Below are 22,079 nucleotides of genomic sequence, written 5' to 3'. Positions count from 1 at the left end.
TGGGCAGCAATCAAGTACCATAAGGAGTTACTTCATGAATCACAATGAGTGCACACACAGTGACACAGTACGTGCGATGAGGATTATAAAGAGCGTAAAAAATAGAATTTTAACTTAATAAATATACTATTTTTTTTACTTTGTTGAAACCATTTTAGCTTAGTTTAAACCAACTCCCATACTAAAAGATTAACTAACAGAACCAATATACAGAACCAATTAAGTTTTTCCATTCTGAAGGTCTTCAACCGAAAAAAAAAAAATACCGACGCTTTCTAAGCTACACTGGTCACTTGCAGATGCATGCCATGTATCAATGTCTTTAAATAGTGTCTTAAACATGACATCCCTTAAATTTAATACAAATTCCTCTTCCCTCCCCGCTCCCCTGCCATGAACTCTTACCTCTTTTAAGAGCTCAAAGTTGTCCTCTATTAAGGAGATCAAAGATGAGCATTCTCCCGTTACATTTAAACACACTTCACAGAAGCAAACCAGTTGTAAACAAAACTGGGATAACTGAACTTTCCAAAACACAGGATAGCGCAGTAGGCTGAGGAATAGCTCTTGCAGAAAAAACGAGGCTTCTGTAACTTGCAGAAAGTCTTTAAGCTGCAGTAGTTAAAAAAAACCCAAAACATAACCAAAACACACTCTGGTGCAGTTCCCCTTCCCTATCCGTGCAGAACTACCCAAGTTTAGAGTTAGTTGCTTTAGCTCTGCAATGTTTCCAGCACTATGTATGGAATCCCAAATTTTTTGTCCCTTGGAATAAATTCTCTGAATAATCTGCTCTGATCAGAAGCTTCAAGTCCACTGAATTTTTCAGTAGAAAAACCTGCAGGTGAAGCGCTGTACTTCCGACAGTTTGGTTGGTATTGCAAGACAAAATGACTAGGAAGCATTTTAGAACTTATACAAAACAGAGGATTAAATAAGGCTAATGAGCTTATAGGAAGTATAAGAAGAACCAGAAGTTCAAAGAAAGAAGGAGAAAGAAAGACTGATTATGAAACAGTCCATTGAACAAGATTCTTAAAGCAAGTGCTTCTCTTTCCATTGTGAAAGTTGTACCTCAGACAAGACAAAACCATTCACGTATTAATCTGAGTTTAAAAGAAATGCAACAGAAGATTTCTAGTGAAAAAAAAAAGGTGCCAACAAGCATGGAGGAGAGAAAGGTTTTCATCTTCAGTGCCATTTTTATGGCTAAATGTTACCAAGTCAGAATCTTGGTCATACATTCAGAGCATAGCGTTACACTGAAGTTCAGGTAGAAACAAGACAAAAGCAGAAATGTGCCCGTGACTAGAACAGGTCAGCATGTACCTGCTATCACAAAGGGCAGACCTAAACCAAGATAAATGTGTATGATACCAATTATTAGTTGTCCAAAAGACTGTGTAAAGTATCTACTAATAGAAAGTAGACTTGATAGTGAAATTCTTCAGCAAGAAGATGTACTCATATCAAACCTATTTAGCTTTACATTGTCAATACCATCAAGCCCCCACTCTATGGCAATAATGCCACTGCATCTCATGTTTGACTGAATAAATTTCAAACTGAAGATGTTGCTCTAACATTAAAGAGGAAGTAAAAGATCCATAAGTACAAAAGACCTTAAGAAAGTTATAGCAAATCACAAGGCAAAGCAGAGCTATTAACCTTAACTAAGACCCTAGACCCCTAATGAAAGGCAACAGAAAGATCAAATCATTAGCTCCCAGCAAGTATGACTGTGCAACTTAAAAATACATTAAAACTTCAGCATATTCCAGAGGAATTAGGTTTTTTCTTCAGATCCACTAATCCCTCTATTGCAAATAGAAAGAAAGGAATATCTAGGAGTACTTAAATCCTGCTTCTCTTACTTTGCTTCATTTTAATAACATACATGCTAAGTTAGAAATTCCATATTTTTAACAAATATCTTAACATTTCACAACATTCATTGTCTCATGTGCACCCCTACAATTTTACTGTATGATTACTGAGACAACTAGTGTCAAATAATTATGGTAAATACATGTTTCAATTTATGACTTACCAGGTGTACCAGATTTAAACAACTAAAAAGCTATACTTTCTACTGCTGACAGTTTGTTAAATTTATTTATTACTAACATATCAGGTGTATATGAAATGGAAAAGAATGCTTTATTTGTGCACTTGAAAGGCAATAATTATAATACTGTAATTGCTTTGATAGCATTTATTTGTTAAAGGTGGGTTCAGACAACTGTACCTGAAGGTGTGGAATCAAATCACACAGAAGCTGAAGAATCTGGCATTCCAGCACAGAGGGAGCTTTTTTATGCTGTGGACCGTAAGGCTGAAGTAAGACCTTAAGTAAACCCATGCGCAGTTCAGCATATTCCCGTAACTGAGATGGTTCACAATACAAGTATTTTAGAAATGGAGCCATTATGCCAACACATGAATTCTGCACCCTGCAGTTCAAGAAATAAGTTTGCTGAGGTTGCTTTCTACTGAAAACTTAATAAATGAAATTAACAGAAAGGCATAAGTAAAGGCATTATTAAATCTCATAAAACCCTTTCGACCTACTAGCATTAAGTACTGTCATGAGACCTTACACAGCAGCCATACAATGAAGTGCAATTATGAAAATACTCATATTTAAGCATGAATACTACTCAACACATTGAAAATTAGGACACTTAATTTTATTCTTCTTTTTTCTCCCTCATCAATTCAAGAAAGTGACTTTCCTTGCTGAATGTCATGAGACTAGTGCGCCATCGTGAAGTAGCATTTGGACAAGACTATTCAGAAATACCTTTCTAAAATACATAAAACCTAATTTCAATTTAAAAAAGCCACCCACTCCTTTCCAGTTTTTGTCCAATGATCTTAAACAATTAGGTGAAACAGCAACTGCTTTAAACAAAGTAAAAAATAACTGGCTGATTACAGAGGAATTCTTTTGGATTGACTATGTTAGAAATACCAGCTGTTCTTGACATTATTAAACAATCAAATAAAGCTAATGATCAATACATTAACAAAATGAAGGGAATCAAAATTAAAAGTCAGTTTTAAACAAAACTCAGCCCTGATGCAGAGCTATAAAAAGAACTCAGTAATAGGTCTTCCTCAAAATACTTTGTGCATGTTGACGTTGCACACAGGGACACGGTTTAGTGGTGGACTTGGCAGTGCTTGGTTAACGGTTGGACTGAATGATCTTAAAGGTCTTCTCTAATCTAAATGACTCTATGATTCTACATTCTCAGTCTAGAACTTTATTCCACAGAAACCTTTGCACAAAAAGCAGCAAGGAAGATTTTTTTCTTTTTCAGGAAGGAAAGAAAAACTCCTGTTTGAATTCAAAAGAAGCCTCCAGCAAAAAAAACGCACAATTCAGTTCACCATTCAAACATCTGACAGGACTCTTCATGAGTCCCAGATTTAGCCATTGCAAACAGTATTTTAAAAATATTGATCAATTAAATGGAAGAAAACACTTTTGCTTGAAAGTCTTACTGCTGGTCATGTAGTCTAGGCACACCAGAAATTTAAAGAGATTAATAAACTTATTTCTTTATTCAGACCAATGTAATACAGCAGTCAATTTTACTGCCATTGCTCTGTTGGATCTGCATGACTCTTCCAGAAAACAGGAGAAGAGAGGGAACTTTTATCTGAAAAGCATACATATGGTGTAAAATCACTGAAAACATTTGACTAAGGCATTTGGTGCCTTATGCTGAAGCATCATTGGACAAGTCCCTTGGAGGTAAGCATGAAGAAATGTTTAAATTGTTGGTATCTTGGATATTTGTTCATTGTCTAATATATTTTATAATGAGGCTGTGCCACCATTTTGTTCTATTTTTTTTTAAATCAAGAAGCATCATAATATTTAAGGATCTCATCCTTCACTGTGAGTCTGTGCTTTCCCTTTTTTCATAGCACCATTTTGTATGGTACATACTAATCATCCTTTTTGACTAAGCAGTAAAAATCTTGAAAAACTAAATAATGAAAATCACTTATTTAGAAAGAAATTATCCAAAGGCGCTATCAATTTGGCATCAATTTTTCCATTGTATCAACATAAGACTTAAGAAAAACCTATAAAATAAATTTTGATGGATTATTCTTATATTTTATTAATAATCTATTTTTAGTGTCATTAAATTTTACAACTATTTTTTCAAATGACAGATTTCTTACTGCTCATTGCAGCTGTCTTCAAGAAAGACGTTACGCTTGATATGATTCAGTCATCTACAACTGCTATTTTTAAATTATTCATTTATTTACCTCTCTGGACATTGGTGGAAAAATACGGTTATCTGCTGCAGTAGGACTGGCCAGCAATCAGGTCTGTTTTCAAGGACACTGATCAGTGGATGAGGAGTGTTCCTGAAACACAAAGAAATGACATTTGTAACTATAATGCAGAAACCGAGTGTGTAAAATAACTGCCTCCACAATATAAGCAGCTGTAGAAGTAAACAGTTTAACCCACTGGTATTATCAACTCCCTTTACCAGCTTTGCCAGGTCTGCTACGCTGTCAAAAAAGCACATTTTATAGGAAGTTCAAGAAATAAGATTAAAACAAAATATCTGTTTGTAAAGTCTTACTCTAATCTTTCTTTCCTTTTTATTTAAATAATTGTCTAAGAATCATTGTTCACACAAAACTGTGTTGCCTCATTTGAGTCACGGGTAGCAGCACTAGTCTCCAGCAGTGGGGTCCAAGCAATATGCACTACTTTAAGTGTCCCAACTTATCCATTTATTTTTCTTTTCATGTTTGTTTGTTTGCATTGTTTGTTTTTTAGGTGGTGAAAGAGGCAAGAAAGGAGAAAGGCTGGCCATACCACCCACCTCCAAATTCAGTGACTCAAGGCCACCTACACCACCTCACTGCCTGCAATTGCAACACTTACCAAACAGTGGCTACTCTTAAACAGTAGCAGAAGGAGGAAAAGCTGTAAGTTGTTCTTAGAAAGAAACGAAACAAAACTAATTTGATTAGTGTAAGTTACCATAAGAAAAAAAAGAGAATAAAGGAATCTAAACACTAAATTTCCTGGAGAGGTGCGAAAGAATTGGTGATGTGAAGGCAGGTTCACCACCACCTCCAACACCTCCTCTGGCATCTACCCACTGTCTTTGCTGTGACTGCCCTCCTTATTCCCACCTGCCTGCAAAGCGTTCTCATTTCCCCCAGTTTCCTTTCCTGCTTCAGACAACTACAAGCAGAGTAATGTAGATTCTTGTCTGGGATACAAACAGCTTAACAGCAGAAAACAACATACTTCCAAGCTCTCAGAGCAGAAGCAACTTCCAAATAGCAAGAGAAATAAGTTTGAAAAGTCTTGCTGATTCCCACAGATCTTCTTGACATATGTGAGAGAAGAGCTCTACTAACAAATGGAAAAGCAACAAATGCATGCCCAGCACACAAGACCAGCAGTAACAGAGTGGGGCAGCATAAACTAAGGAACTGCAAATGCTGCAGACCACCACCTTCAGTTTGGTTAACCATCTTTCCTGTTCACGTGTCCAACAAATCTGTGCTACACACCAGAAAGACTTTCAGTTAGTTGTACTATATAGCACTAGATGATCTGAGAGCCATCAACTGAACTGGTACATCACGACGAACCTTGCATGTGCTTACAGGCCAACTGACCTACATGCGTGTAAGCTGCCTCACTCTAAGGACAGCAGATAAGTAGCACTGCAGTGAAGAAACTGTTAAGTTTCTTGAAACACTGTTAATTTTACTACAGTGAATAATACAGTCAAACAAACCTTTTAGATAGGGCTTATAATTGCATTTGGTTTGTTATTTTTGTTCCAAAAACCTGTGAAGAGCAGAAAGCCTAAGATCTGAAGCAGTCTTCTTATTATAGAAGACAACATTCATTAAGACACACTCTTATTCAATAGCATTGTGCTGCCTTCATCTTGAGCAGCACCAAACAAACCAAGCTCCAAATAAGATATGCAAGAATCTAGTGAAAGAATTAAAAATATCTATTTTTTTTCCATTACATAGCAAATTTGAATTGCATAACATGATCATGTGTTAAGGCTTCCCTTAAATGAGCTGAAAAGGTAATACATACCTGCTATAGACAGGAAAGTTTAGAGTTATACTATGCCTAGTAAGATACTACTAGATACTACTTCCGAAGAAACATCATCTAGCAGGCATAACCTTAAACTAAAAGAAGTACCCCTTATTATGTTATTCTTACATTCTCATTGTTAACATTGGTTGAATTCTGAGCAAATGACTACTTTTGAGGATAATCAAGGAGTAATAAACATAACAATTAGTTGAATGAAAAGCCCATCAAGTTAGAAAGCTGGCTCCAGAATATTTTACATACCTAATGTCTCTTGTTTTCTTTGCAATGCAGTCAGAATAGAGCTAAAAACCAAGGAAACTGCAAATATCTACACCAACAGAAGACAACGGTCAAACATGACAGTATGACCCACCAAACTCTGCAGCTCTCTAGCTAAGGTAACAGCACATAACTTCAGTGTCCTTACACGCTACAAAACAATCTTAGTAAGAATTCTGAAATACCTAAAGAAAATACAAGTTTTGGTGAACTGCTTCTCTTCAAAAGCTTCAAATTACACTGGATCTTAGGATTGGAGTATGTAGAAAATCAATTTCGACCAAAACAGCATTTCTTTCCATGGAAGGATATTCATATAGCAAAAAGTCTAGTTAATAAGCTTTTATGCTTTAAGAAAAAAGCTTTTATTTATTAAGACAGACTTAATTACAGAGCTTAAGACATCAACCTAGAGGCAGAAGGGCTAAATCAAGATAATATTTAGAACATAATTTGACAGCAAGAAGGTTAAACAGATTCAGGTAATTTCTATTTATGAATTCTGACAAGAAAACTACGTTATGCCAATAACTCTTTATTTAACAAATAAAGCAAGCTAATTATGATCACTTCCAAAACAGTTCCCTCCTGAGTTGACACACAGCTGCCAACATTCAAAGCAATCCCACAGATAATTTTCCAAAAGGCTGTTGAAGATGTCTGTTGTTTGTGCTTTCACATTTGCTACCAACAAAAAAATGGGTTTGAGCACCAACTTGATCTTTGGATCTATTTACCACAAGCCCCTGGCAGTAAGCTAGAACTACTGTTCATATACATGCCAGGACCATGAAAGTGCATAGCCCTGTATAGATAAACAGTTATATAGAACCTGCTTATCTTTATGTGTTTGTCATGCATTTAAGAATTAACTACCTTTCCTTGCACAAATTGCAGCATGAAATCTACAGAGGCTTCCTCAGATGAACTCAGAAAAGTATGTGGTGTGCTGACCTTGGCTGGCTGCCAGGTGCCCATCAAGTTGTCCTCCCACTCCCTCTCCTCAGCTGGAGGGGGAGAAAATGAGATGAAAAAATTGTAGGCTGAGATAAAGGCAGTTTAATACAGAAATGCACAGGTCATGCATGAAACGAAAGGAAAACAAAAAGATTTATTCTCTACTTCACATCTGCAGGTGATGTCAAGTCACTTCCTGAGAAGTAGGGCTCCAGTACGTGTAGCGGCTGCTTCAGAAGACAAATGCATTAATAATGCCCTCTTACGGCTCCTGCCTCTTAGCTTTTATTGCTGAGCACAATGTTATACGGTATGAAATCTTTATCAATGACCTGGATGAAGGCATTGAGTGCACCCTTAGCAAGTTTGCAGATGACACTAAGCTGGGTGGAAGTGTTGATCTGCCAGAGGTAGGGAGGCTCTGCAAAGGGATCTGAACAGGCTGGACCGCTGGGCTGAAACCAATGGCATGAGGTTTAAGAAGGCCAAATGCCGGGTCCTGCACTTGGGGCACAACAACCCTATGCAATGCTACAGACTGGGGGAAGAATGGCTGGAGAGCTGCACGGAGGAGAAGGACCTGGGGGTAATCGTTGACAGCCGACTGAACATGAGCCAGCAGTGTGCCCGGGTGGCCAAGAAGGCCAGCGGCATCTTGGCTTGTATCAGAAATGGCGTGACAAGCAGGTCCAGGGAGGTTATTCTCCCTCTGTACTCGGCACTGGTGAGACCGCACCTTGAGTACTGTGTTCAGTTCTGGGTCCCTCACCACAAGAAGGATGTTGAGGCTCTGGAGCGTGTCCAGAGAAGAGCAACAGGGCTGGTGAGGGGGCTGGAGAACAAGTCTTACGAGGAGCGGCTAAGAGAGCTGGGCTTGTTTAGCCTGGAGAAGAGGAGGCTGAGGGGAGACCTTATTGCTCTCTACAACTACCTGAAAGGAGGTTGTGGAGAGGAGGGAGCTGGCCTCTTCTCCCTGTGACAGAGGACAGGACAAGGGGGAATGGCCTGAAGCTCCGCCAGGGGAGGTTCAGGCTGGATATCGGAAAAAAATTCTTCACGGAAAGAGTTATCAGGCACTGGAACAAGGCTGCCCAGGGTGGTGGTTGAGTCACCTTCCCGGAACGGGTGGATGAAGTGCTTAGGGGCATGGTTTAAGGGAGTGTTAGGAATGGTTGGACTCGATAATCCGGTGGGTCCTTTCCAACCTGGTGATTCTACAATTCTATGAAATAGCCCTCAGGTCAGTTTGGGTCAGCTGTCCTGGCTAGAATCCCTTCCAAAGCCTTGCCCACCTTCAGCTTACCAGCTTTAGAAGGGTTGGGAATGGGCTGAATCATAGAATCATAGAATCACCAGAAGATGCTGAAGAGACAGCACTGCTCCAGAATTGCTTATGATGTTACATCACCACTACTGCCCACAATTAATGTTGGTCTAAACCAATTTTATTTATTACCCTGCAGTACTGGTTTTAAAACATGCCAAGCAAGATGACAACAGTGAACTACTTAAGAACGCTGCAATAGGACGCTACTGTTGGTGAATTATTGTATGTATTCTTAAGTCAGATCTCAAAACCACAAGGCCTTGACCTTAGATATTCAAAACTAAGTCAAACAATCTGACATCTCTCTTCATTAAAGTTAATGGGAAGCAGAAAGAAAAACAAAGAAGGTATTGGTTAAATGTAAGCCTGCTGCATATTTTCAATTCTCTATTACTTTAAATTACTTTAACCATTCTGCATGGTCAAATTTCACCTTCCTTGTATGTTACCAGCAATTTTTCTTTTGGTAGGTGGGGGGTAAAAATAGTAGTAATCTTGCTTCACACTACTGGGGCAAGGTTATGTCTTTAGTCTAGCTACATCTTACAACCCTCCTTTTCATACAGAGCCTGCATTAAGTTGCTTTAACTCAGCTTCTTCTACCAGGGGGCTTTAAATAAGTTTATTTACTACTAAAGAGAAAGTTTCCAAAAGAGTTCCAGCTTACTTCCCTTCACTTGTCTTTTCAATTAAAACAGTTCTCTAAAAGTATGGACTTTGTAGAAAGAACTGATACGGCTAGAAAGACAAAGCCATGCAAGATTTCAGGAATGAAAGCACCTCCTGAACTCTAAAGTCTGTTTCACTTTCCTTCACTATTTCATTTTGCTTAACTAAAGACATCATTTCTGTTTACCAAGTAATACCTTTTATATCTTTAAAGCATCATAGTTACAGCCTGCAGGCTGATACCTCTTAATTGCATAAAAAGTAACTTGAAAAGTGTTTGTTACATCTATCAGGCTGGGACCTCCTCCAGAAAAGACACAAGATCAGCGGTTAATGTCAGCACTAAGTCCTGGTTTCTCAAGAGCTGGATGAAATCACAAGAATGCCCCCTTAGGGTGGCTGCTATACTTCATGACAAGCAGCTTTATATAAGTAGCTCTTGATGCATCGTTTTCATACCACAAGCTCTGTAGCTGTAAAAGCATTCAGGAACCTTACTTTGATAACAGGAATAAAGCAGAAAAAACAAGTGAGAGGAAAGCGGTCCACAGTCTTAGAATAAAAAGAACTACTAAAAGGACTATTAGCAATCCTCCAGCTACTATAGTTGAACAAGTCCCAGTGTTTATTTGTTCTTTCTCACACAAAACCTTCATGATGCCACTGCCCTTTGTGAGTCTATGGCAACAATCTTATCCCTGTACTATAAAATTCCTTAAAACTTTTAACCAAACAAATAAAAATATAATTTAGCTTGGAAGAGACCTCCTTGTAACATCCAGTACAACCCACATGCTCAAGCAGAGTCAGCTTGTGACAGCTGCCCAGGAACACGTGTAGTCAGGTTTTGTTATCTCCAAGGATGGAAATTTCACAACCTTTCTGGTCAACCCATGCTAGAGCTGGATTACCTGCACAGTAGGTGGAAAAAAAAAAAAGGAAAAGGGGAAAAAAAAAAGAAGAGAAAGAGACTGAAATCCAGTATCAACAATTAATCTAGGTTATTTCTGGATATCAGACAAAAAGAAAGTTAATTTGCTGTCTAAATAAAACTAATATAAAACCAACCTGATTCCATACAGATTCTGCACAGCCTCATTTCCATCTTTTCCCAGCTGAATAGCTTGAATTTGTAGTAATTTCCAAATAGTTTTTACTAAACCGTGCACATTCCTGTTGACAAAAAGAAATACATTACTGACATGTATTACATGAGTTCATTTTTCCATAAAAGGAGGAACACAGGAACAAACTGAAACTCAAGAAGTTCTGAGTTCTTAAAGATCTTCTCACACCTGCCTACACAATTTTGGGCATGTAGTGCATCCACACGTCTTTGTCTTCCTTTTGATATAACAAGCAAAATATCAAAGAGAATAATGCATCAATTAAAATTTTTGGTGATTTGCTTCTACCATCCCTTTCAAACACATATGCTGTCCCCAGCTTAATTGAAACTGGTGCTGTCAAAGTTAAAAATGGAAAACTAGATCTTCTCTGAATGCATAAGTATATAGGTAAAGTACATAGGTAAAATTAACCATGTCACTGTCCAGCAAGAGAAATCACATTGTCAGGAAAAATACTTAAGCTATCTAGTTTGTAGTTACTTTTGATCTCAGAAGACAAGGACTACTAAAATAAAATACAGCTATTTTATCTCCCTCCTCCTACATTGCCTACCTTACCAATCAATAAAATTCAAAAAACAATGGTATTTTTTAAATTTCAATAGGATTTCCCATATTCTCCTGAAGAGACCCTAAAGAAATTAATGAAGTCCACCACAAAGGTAAAAAAAAAAAAAAAAGCTCTGTGACCACACAGTAAGGAACTCAAGAAGCCTGGAGCTATTTTTCCTTAGTTGAGCTTAACAAGGACAACTTCCAAAATCTTGCTCTCCTTTTCATAATGAGGTGCTTACTACACCTTCCCAGTCTTTCTACACCTTTGCAACCAGACCATGCCAGATCCATCCCAATTACTTTGGATTCTACAATGAAATACTCCTTCACAAGGTGAAAATTTTGGGTAAGTGGTGCCTCCACATGTCTTCATTTTCCTTTTCACATAACACGCAAAACAGCAGCAAGAGTCAGTTAAATGGGAACTTGCTAGCACACTGCCCAGCTTCAATTAGGTAACTAAAGAACGAGAGAAACAAACAAAAACCACAGAACACTCAAAAAGAAAACAGCCTTCTCTATTCTGAAACTCCTGTATTGCTGGTCCTAATTCCAAGGTAGAAAGTAAGAGCAGAATGGCTGCTTTAAGCTTTGCACTCAGCTCCTGAATACAAGCAGCACATTGGCATGATGTATTGCAAGGATTTACCCACCTCCTATGTACATGGGTGTTCAGGTGATAAAAACATTCTGGAAACTTACATACATACGGAAATCCATCTGACAGTTTCTTAAAGATTAGAATAATCCATTGTTTCACTTGTTTTTAATGTGTTGACTTGATTATTCAAGCTTATTCATGACTGAAAACAGACCACAGTTTTCCCATCATCTTCTACACAAAAAGCTAGAGACCAATGTTGAAAAATCAGCAAAAATGTGCATGAATATATTCACATATGTATACATACTTCGTATACATGCATAGACACACAAACACACACATAAACACGATTTTCCATCAAGTTTAAACTCTTGGAGCATCAGAGGAAACTGAACATTTTGTCTAAGAGAAGTTACGGTACAATGATGCACCAGATATAAGGACAGATTCCTGTTTATAAAATGAGCAGACAGTGAGAACTGCATAACAAGTCAACTCAGACAAGCACTGGATGTTCACTTCTAACAAAGCAAAATGGCTTTCCCAGAGTGCAGAATTTGCTACACCAGACAATAAAACTCACCAGATGTACTAAGCCTCTGATAAATTCATCACAAGAGAAAGAGGTAATAACACAACACAACACAAGAAGTCTTTGCCAATAAAACATCCACGAGAATCCATTCAACACTAAAAAGTACTCAGCAGTGGCAAGGCCCTTTCTCCTGGCTGCTACTTGCTGCACATTTCATATTTACTTTATTCAAGAGACACTGTGCATAGAGCAATACAAAGCCACAGAGCAAAAATGAATGAAATTTTGGGAGAGAACAGGATGATGAAAAGCAGACCACAATTTGAAAAAGAGAAAAAAAAAAAAAAGAGGTATCAGCACTGAATGAACCAATCTGAAATAGTTTAATCAGCTCCTGAGGCTGCAGACATTTTAAGCCCACAGAGTTCCTCCTTTGCAATCCACAGTGTATGTGGTTTGAATTGTGACAGCTTGTGGGGGACAGAAGGAAGAAGCCAAAAATAAATAAAAGGTTCCTGGGTAATTTGCCAGCACTTACTATAGCAATCATTCATGCGTGTTGATTTCACACATTGAAAAATCTAAGAATGGTGTAGAAATCGGGCATACCAAACTCCTTCAATACATAACTCTGGTTTTGTTTTTAACGTTAACTCATTCCTAACTATCCCATTACATCTTTTGTTTTCTGAAGTAAAAAACTGTATCAATACTTCATTTACTTATAAACTGCTGATACTGTAATAAACCCTTAGCTGAACATGAATTTCACATTTCTCAGTCTGCAAGCCCTAGCTAACGAAACCTTCTTGTCACCTTGCCCCACAGGACTCAGGACACAATCTAGACAGAGGTGTTATTACTTCTTTGTTAACAATAGAAATTCTTCCTTTAACTCCAAACTTAACTATTAAAAATTTTGTCATTTGGAGGACAGTGGTTTACAGAAATCATTCATATTGTAAAACATATTTACAAAGCAATTCCAAGGGTTCCATAATGACCTACTGTAAACTCTGCATAGAATAAGCATCATCATAGCAAGCTCCCAGCTGTAAACAAGCAAGTCACAAGGATTGATACAATCTTTCTTAAAAGATCTGACTTCTTATGCATTTCACTAGTTTGCTCAAACCTAAACTCACCTTTGGTTCAGAGTGACTGTGAGAAACCCCAGCCTAAAACCAATTACGCGAAGGTTAGACAGGGTGAAAAACATGTCTTGAATAGCACAGTTCTTGCAGCCTCTGTGCTGAGCCCATCACAGTAATACACCACAGGTGTAGCACCAATTAGTTGGCTTGGCTAAAAGCAACTCTAGCATTCTCTAGGGAGAAAATGAGGGCTCAGTGCAGAAACGCAGTTAGCTGCCAAAATCACAAAAGAGAGAGATAGCCCAAGGAACTTTTCATGGTTATAGATTTGAATGGAAACATCTTAATTATTTATTTTCCATTTATAAGTTTCATGCACAGCGTCTCATTCCCCTACAGTTGCCTTTTCTTATCATGTTGCATAGGCAGACTAGCCTAAAACACTGTTGTGAGATGTACACATTGTATTTCCAGAATTTTGTAAGAGAAAGTAGCAGCAGAGTAAGGTAAAGTGATTTCTTCCTAAGCAGACGAGGAAACAAACCCCAGCATTCCTAATCCCTATCCACAGTCTTATGGTGATTCTTATGTGAGCAACTAGTTATTTGGACAGACTGATTAGAAACTTACTTCCTTCCCACATAACAACAGTTTCTGCCATTTTCTTCTCCCTTCCCCATGATAGGTACAACAAAACTAGTCAGTGCACTGATTTCTGAGGTTACAAAGCTCAAAGTATTAGTCTAAACTGCTAACAACTTTAGCTTATGTGCACAGAATACTTTATGAGTTCTTAAGTCAGACCCACACTGTCACACCGCCAAGAGGAAAGCAACAGCCTTCAGCAGAGTGACAGGGCAATGCCAGCCCTTAACTCAGCCACAGCTTATCTGAAGTTACTGTCATTTACAGAACTTCTCCTCTCCCCCGTATTTGCAAGCGGAAAGCAATAAACTGCTGGCAAATTCAGGCAATCAAACACTACCTTGCAGAGGGAATTAGGCTAAGTGCTCCATGAAGAACATAGTCATGCTCAGCGTGTTTCTCTGCAACAAGTGCCACTAACCCCTCAGAGCAAGCTGTTCGCAAGGCAACATTCTCACTGCAGCACTTCTCCCAAAGCAAGTTCAGAGCAGGAGTCTGAAATGAAAAGCATGAAACAAGCAGTGAGAAGTGTGATACTGTTTTATCGTCATTCATCTCAAACACACTTTTAAATAAAAAACAGCTCAACAGCTTCTAGTGAAGTCTTGCAGAGTGCAAGAGAGGAAGCTGGGGTACAGATTTTACACCTAGGCAGACATTTCCCAGAGCATATCCCACTATTCTGCCCACTACTGCCTATGACCCCAGCAGGGACAGGACAAAATGTTCTTGTAAAAAAAGGAAGCCTCTAAAGTCTAAGTGGCACAATCTTCTGCTTCTTAGCATTTTAGAAGGTGTTGCTGTATTTCAGTTTAATACCTTTCATGGAGCAGCAAATGGGGTGAGTCAGCATACAGCTCAGAACAGAATGCCACTTGAGAACACAATTACAAACAGGAATGTTGGAGGAGCCTCTGTTACAGAAACGACACATCTCCAACATTCCCTCTCAGCACCTTCCAGGTTTGGGTTTGCTGTAATAGTTTTGGGGGATCGGTGGGAGTTAAGACTTCAGACTGGGATGAAAAAACCTACAAATCATGCCATACTTCTTGAAATGTTTAGAGTAATATACAAGACTTTTGCATAACTAGATGTTGGTGTAGAACAGAACTAAGACTCGTGCCATTGGAAATAAAACTGCTCTTCAGATCCCAGAGATGTACCATTTCTACCTGTACACCCAGACACATATTGTTAACTACACCACTTTACTTCCAGGATTTATTGAAATTACACAATAGGCAATGGGAAACCAGAGAAAAACATGAGCACACATGAATGAAGAGGAGACAGAAGTTAAAAACTGCCACAGACCTGATCAGATGACTGTCTGATCTTCTGCGAAGAAACATTTTCTTTCAATACTGCAGCAATCAGATGACCCACTGCCTAAAAGAGGGAAGAAAAAAGACAAAAAGCAAAGATATGCAGACCAAGAATTATTTTTCAGTTCTTCACCAGGAAGAATTCACGCTGCTGTTGCGTATGATCATTTTATCAATATTTGAAATACCAAACTTACAGGTATGAAAGTTGAAATATGCTTTGGAGCCAAAAATTTCCATAACGCTAGAATACTACTTTTTTACTGTTATCCTGAGGCAGAAGAGAAACTAACTCCCATAGGGCTCCACATAGATCCAAAGGTCTCTTTGTACAGAGCCATTTATAACATTAGAATCAGGTACATACTCAGGAATTGCAGATATTTTAATGTACCAGCTGCAAGAGATATTTACAGCTCCACTGCTGTACAGATTTTGGTGTACTTAGCAGCACTAGTAACTATTAAATCCTTTGCTATATAGTGAAGTGGAAGCAAAAGAGGATGCGGAACGCAGCGAATCTAAGCTACTTGTCCAAATCTTTGCATCAGAAGTTTTGCCAAACACTGACGACAAACATACTATGTAATCTTAAGCACTTTAATATCCTCAGGCATACTTACTGCCAGAAATGTTTCATTTGTGTTAAACAAGGCATTTGAAGTTAACAGTATTCCTTATAAAGCTACTTTGTGACAGACATCAAAAACAAGCCCGAAATCTGGTCAACTTCCAAGGTCCTCCAAAATAATGCTTCCATTATCAAGAGGGAAGGCTTCAGCTCTGAAGAACAAGCATATGTTTGCTTATAAGAGGTTTAAAATCAAGCTTCTTATTCTATTTCAATAGAAGGAATGTCTCATTTTCTCAAACTGCCTTAGAAATAACTAGGTGTGGACTGAAACACTGACATATCCTCCAAAGCTTGAGGGTATTTCAATCCCGGATTTTGTTTTCCAACTTGTATCTAATGCCTTACTCCCTCTTGCTTCATAATCATTGATACTGCTACATAGCAAAGCATTTCTGTGAGAAACGGCAAGACTTCTCTTCATAGTAAGAGCACAAAAATATTTCAGATTATCAACATACCCAGAACAGCAGCTGCATCTACTGTTCTGTCATAAAGACAGATCCTGACTTTTGAAAAAAGTTAACTAGGAAGCCAGCACGAAAAGATTGTAACATTTCTATTAGGTTAGTGTATAAAAAGACAAGAACATGTTATTTTAAACATTTTCAAGTTCCTGCTCCTTTCAGGGTTTATTTTCACTTCATTTAGATACTAGTTGCTAGCCTGACATTACAAACAGTAGCACTCTCAGGTAAGAGTTTACAGTTCCAGGAATGATAACACTTTAAGCCTTCCTAGACTACAAGGATTACACCTGTCAAAGCTTTGAATATGTATTCTAATAAGTGTGACCTAAAAGGACAGTTTATTATTTGGAAATCTTACTCTTGTGAAAACAGTATGACAAAAACACGACAAAGTCAGCTATCTGTTTCTCTGCAGCTATCTCACTGTAAGAGCAACAACATGTTCACCAGGCAGTCAAGATCTTGTTTAACTTGATTAATGCTTTTAAAAATAATTACCTGTGACTGAATAACTGCATTAGGAAATTCAAGCCGCTTACTGATGTCATCCAACATTTTGGGTTTGTCATATGACAATAATTCTCACTCTGCAAAATAAAGAATTATATTTAGGACTAGGAAAAAAGTGTGCTATTTTTCAGAAAAAAACCCAACAAACTCACAGGATTTACGTTGTACTTAGCAGAAGACATAAGCATTGAAGCATTTCTTACCCCCTACTAAGACTAGAACATCACTTTGCTTTTTAGGCTTAAACCCACAAAACGCTGAACACTCACTGGTCTTGCACAAAGAACAGATGACTGACATTTCTTGAAGCTGGAGCAAGCATAGAGTTCCACATAGCACAGCATATGTGTACTCTGAAAGCATTTATCCTTGAGTGCATTTCTGAGTATATCTCATTGACTTGAAAATTGGACAGCTCAAGGAGTGTTCACAGTTTCTAAAACATGATTTAAAATGCAAAATTCTCCACAATTTTTCAATTATTTCATGCAAAACCAGAAGTAAAACCAATAAAAGACTCACCTGTCAGACTGTAAACTGTAATTAGGGGCTTGAACACCTGACAAGGAAACTTCTCTATCAATTGGAATATATAGTCACCCACAACCATACAGGAACCCAAACTTGAAAGAAATTAAAACTCAGCATACCCTGTAGCACACCAGGGAAAATGATGCCAATAGCAAATACTTAAATATTTCACCTTGCCATAAACACACCTCTGGTCACTTGGGATGGCTTCCTTAAAAAAATAAAACCCTAGCACTTGCTGAAAACCTAACTGCAATTCTTTGTGATAAGCACTGTGAAAAATTTATACACACATGGTACTCCAGTTTCAATGCATGCTTCCAGTGTGACATTTTCAGAATCTTGCCACCTATTTTCAAAAGGCAAATTTAACCTGGAATTGCGCAAATGGAGCACATGCCACAACAAATTCGAATCACAGCAGGAAATCTCAAAATTAAAATTTAGCACCTCAATGAATATAAATTTGTGGCAGATAAATAGCAAAATATTCCCACATGATAGTGAACTATATTTCTGGAAGTTAAGGAGGAAAAAAAACCCCTGTTAAGTGCACTCAATGATGTCTGTAAGGATTTGTATTGTTTTAGAATACATTTACTTGCATTTTGAAACAACAGGTGTCCACATAATAAATAAAAAAGTATTAGAGTTGACATCTTGGCTTTTTTAAAAAAAAGAAAAATATTGCCACAGCAAAAAAACTGCAGACATATCTGAGTCTGCTGAGCATGACTAGTGACTCCAGTGAATCTAGATGAATACAAATTATTTGTGTATACCCACTGGGTCACAAAAAAACAACTCCCACCTGTTCTACCCAACAGGCAGCAAAACAAGGGAAGGGTCCTTCCTGGATAATTTTGACACAGCCGCACTGGAGCTACATGCAATCTGCCACCAAGTAATATTTATTATTCATATTAAAAGGATACACTACAGTAGAAAATTCATTAGAAGCACAGTACATACTTTTCCACAGAAGCACAAACCAGTTATTTCAAGCAGAGCAGACATTTATTGCCCCTTATCAGAAACAATTCCTGAATTTCAATCACTCTATACTCACAATTGATCTAAACGCGTACAAGATATTTACAGTGCAACAGTTGTATCGGTGCAATCGAATAAGTTTAAATACCACCTAAACAGTTCCTCAGTTTTCAGCATTCTCCCACAAAGGTACTTGTGCACTGTAAGGAGTGCCTGTAAATTTCACAGGATTACTGGATAATTAAAGCCGGTAGGGACCTAAGGATGCCTCTAGTTCAACATCCTGCTTCAAACAAGTTCACTCACAGGGTTAGACTAAGTTGTTTAGGGCTTTGCCCCATCAGAGCTTAAAAACCTCCAAGAAGAGTGAAGGCACCACCTTACTGAGCTGTCCTGACTCATAAAACCTTTCTTGTCATCACTCTTGTCATCACTAACCCAAATTCCTGCCATAGACCGCAGTGAACAGTCTGGCTGTGCCTTCTTCATCTCCCTCCCACTAGTGCCAGGGCTACTCTTGTGTCTCCCTGAAGCCATCCCTCCTCCCAGCTGAACTAGCTCCAGTCTCACAGACTCTCCTCACAGGGCAAGGGCTCCAGCCCTACTGTCTCAGTGGTCTCTCCTGAACCCATTCCTGCTGGTCAGTGTCCCTCCCATACCGGGGGATCTAAAACTGAACATGTCCATATAAGGTCTAATGAGCGCTGAGCAGAGAGCTATAAATTCCACCCTAACCTGGCTTCCCAAGCTGTGCCCTGTTCACGGTGCCTGGGGCACTGACTGGCAAGGCCTACAGCTATCTCCACAGAACCGCTCTCCAGCCAGTCCAACCCCAGCCTGTACCATAAGGGCTGGACCAAGACAGGGTATTTGCCATTGCTGAAATTCTTGATGTTCCCATCAGCCTGTTCCTCTAGGCTGTCCAAAGGGAAGCCCCAACAATGAGCAAACATCCTACCTTTGACACAAGAACACTGCACAAGACAGTGTCAAAAGCCTAGCTCAAGTTGAGACAAATGACATCTACTGCTCTCCCCTCATTTACAAATCCACTTATTTTATCCTTTAGTAAAGGCAATCAGGTGGGTCAGGCATAAATTTTCCTTGGTAAATCCATACCCATGTTTACTCTTCCCAATAAGAATCACTGAATCAGAGTTTAGGCTGGAACAAAGATCTCCAGAAAAAAAAAAAAAACAACAAAAAACAACCACCAAACTTTTTCCTAATATGTAATATGAATTTTGACTTGTGTGTGTATATATAAATATATGGGGGTTTTTTTGATATAGCAGCTTCTACCTGTTGCCTTTCGTCCTATTGCTGTGCATCTCTGAGAACAGTCTGGATGCACCTTTTCTGGATCTTCCCAACAGTTAGTTGCAAACGACAATAAAGTCTCTCTTCTCCAAGCTGAGCTGAGCAAGCTTTCAGCCTCCTCTTAAACATTTTGTGCTCCAGACCCCTGACCATCTTGATGACCCCTACTGGACTTGGCTCCAGTGTCCTCCTTGTACTGAGGACCCCAAATGCTGAGTGCAGTACCTCAGATGCCATCTCACAAGCGCCACATAAAGGAGAACCATCGCGGTCACAGATGTCAAATTCCTGCTTATACAGCCCAAGACACAGCTGGCCTTCCTTGCTGTCCAGCTGCACTGCTTACTCACATTCCACCTTGGTGCCTGCCAGAATCCACTTTCAGACCTTTTCTGTAGAGCTGCTTCCTAGATAGTCGGCCCCTCACTGTATTGGTGCATGGGATTATTTCATTCCAGATGCAAGACCTTGCATTAAAACATGCTGAAGTGCAAAAGGTATCCATCAGTCTATTTCTCCAGGCTGCCCACATACACCTGAAAATCACTCTCATTACCAGTGCTTTGAATGCTCTTTGCAATTTGCTGAATGCACTCCATCTTATCATCCTAGTTACTAAAGAAAGCACTGTGTAGTGTTGGGCCCACTACTGATGCCTGTGGGACACCATTACCTGCCAGTCTGACAGACTCTGTACTATTGTTCATCAACCTGACTATTTTATCACAAAGGAACTACCACCATCACTGGAAGGCTCAGCCTTGGCCAGCGGCAGGTCTGTCTTGGAGACATCTGGCACTGGCTCCACCTGAAATGGGGGAAGAAGCTTCTGGCGTCTTCTCAGAGAAGCCATCCCTGTAGCCCCCACACTACGGAAACATCACCACGTAAACCCCATACAGCATCCTAACAGTAGGGACAACAGGAATTGCTAACTGAATCACAGAGTGGTTGTCACAGCATCACACTTTCAGATTCGGGTCCATACTAGTTTACCAAAAGCAACTACGGCAAGATAACATCAGCTAAATAACACAAGTGATGTCCACGAGCACTACATGTCCTATACTTGTTGCCTTTTGCTCACTGCTAAGGACTGTGACTCAAACTAAGGACTCTGACTCAAACCAGTGTTCCTACTAAACAGGCAGAGTGCCAATACCTGTTAAGATTCCCACCACTCACATGTCACATATGCGGCACTTCAATACACACTCAAAATAACCAACTTTAAATAAAAACTGATAGGACAAAAGGGAATGGCCTCAAGCTGTACCCGGAGAGGTTCAGATTAGACATAAGGAAAGATTTCTTCACAGAAAGGGTCATCGGGCGCTGGCAGAGGCTGCCCAGGGAGGTGGCTGAGTCACCATCCCTGGAGGTGTTTAGAAGACAGGAAGACAAAGTGCTGGTGTTTAGAAGACGGGTAGATGACGTGCTTAGGGATATAATTTAGTAGTGGACAGGTATGGTTGGAGTCAATGATGTCAAAGGTCTTTTCCAACCAAGCGATTCTATGATTCTATTTTATGATTAATAAAGCAAATTAACACAGACACAGACACACAGACACACACACACACACACACACACACACACACACACACACACACACACACACACACACACACCCCCACCCACCCCACCACCCCCCCAAACACACCCACACCCACCCGTAACTGATGGAGGCAGCCGCCGCCCCGCTGACAGCCCCCGGTCCCCGTTCCCTCCCAGCGGTGGCAGAGCACACCCCGCGCCCCTCACTTCGCCTCTCGGAGCGATGCCTCCGGCTGCCGCTGAACCGGAACACTGCCACCAGCGTGCCACACCACCAGCCCGGGGCTGCGGCGCCTGCGCGGCTGCGGCGCCTGCGCGCTGGGCGGCGGGGCGGGGCTGCGGCGTCCGTCCGCGGATTTTTAAAGCCGGGTATGGAGGCCCGGGACGGTTCTCCGTCACGGCGAGGGCAGCGCCCGTCTGCCCGCCGAGCATCCCGCTCGGTCGCGTCCCGGCTCGCTGGGGCCGCACCGTGCGAAAATGCCTCTCGCGCGCGGGGCTTGTGCGGCCAGAAGCTGCGGGACCGGAGTCTTCTGCGGAGGGCGAGTCCTTTACCTCACATCCAAACTGAGGTCGAGACTTCAAGGACTTAGAATCACAGAATCATAGAATAGTTTGAGTCAGAAGGGACCTTAAAGATCATCTGGCTTCAACCCCCCTGCCACGGGCAGAAACACCTCCCACTAGATCAGGCTGCCCATGGCCCATCCAACCCGGCCTTGAACATCTCCTCTCCAGGGATGGGGCAGCCACAACTTCCCTAGGCAACCTGTGCCAGTGTGTCTCACCACCCTCATTGTGAAGAAATTCCTCCTTATGTCTAAAC

At 39.9% G+C, this 22,079-nt stretch overlaps 1 protein-coding gene across 3 annotated transcripts in view; it reads right to left on the bottom strand.

The window, feature by feature from the left end:
- FOCAD (focadhesin) overlaps nucleotides 1-21,555 on the bottom strand; it is an 88,909-nt gene extending 67,354 nt beyond the window's left edge. For 2 of the 3 annotated variants that reach the window (XM_054053848.1, XM_054053850.1), the window contains exons 1-8: nucleotides 21,373-21,498; nucleotides 16,844-16,932; nucleotides 15,234-15,308; nucleotides 14,257-14,411; nucleotides 10,422-10,526; nucleotides 4,294-4,395; nucleotides 2,249-2,453; nucleotides 406-612 (exon numbers count right to left, since the gene is read on the bottom strand). In XM_054053848.1, coding sequence (XP_053909823.1) covers nucleotides 406-612; nucleotides 2,249-2,453; nucleotides 4,294-4,395; nucleotides 10,422-10,526; nucleotides 14,257-14,411; nucleotides 15,234-15,308; nucleotides 16,844-16,900 — 906 coding nt within the window. In that variant the 5' untranslated portion in view covers nucleotides 16,901-16,932; nucleotides 21,373-21,498. Of the gene's footprint in view, nucleotides 1-405; nucleotides 613-2,248; nucleotides 2,454-4,293; nucleotides 4,396-10,421; nucleotides 10,527-14,256; nucleotides 14,412-15,233; nucleotides 15,309-16,843; nucleotides 16,933-21,372 lie in introns of all 3 variants that reach the window. The other variant, XM_054053849.1, reaches the window with a different exon arrangement.
- Nucleotides 21,556-22,079: the final 524 nt, after the last annotated feature.

This window comes from Cuculus canorus, chromosome Z (genome assembly GCF_017976375.1).
Source record: "Cuculus canorus isolate bCucCan1 chromosome Z, bCucCan1.pri, whole genome shotgun sequence".
NCBI classification, from domain to species: Eukaryota; Metazoa; Chordata; class Aves; order Cuculiformes; family Cuculidae; genus Cuculus; species Cuculus canorus.
This window is presented reverse-complemented; position numbering and strand designations above follow the sequence as displayed.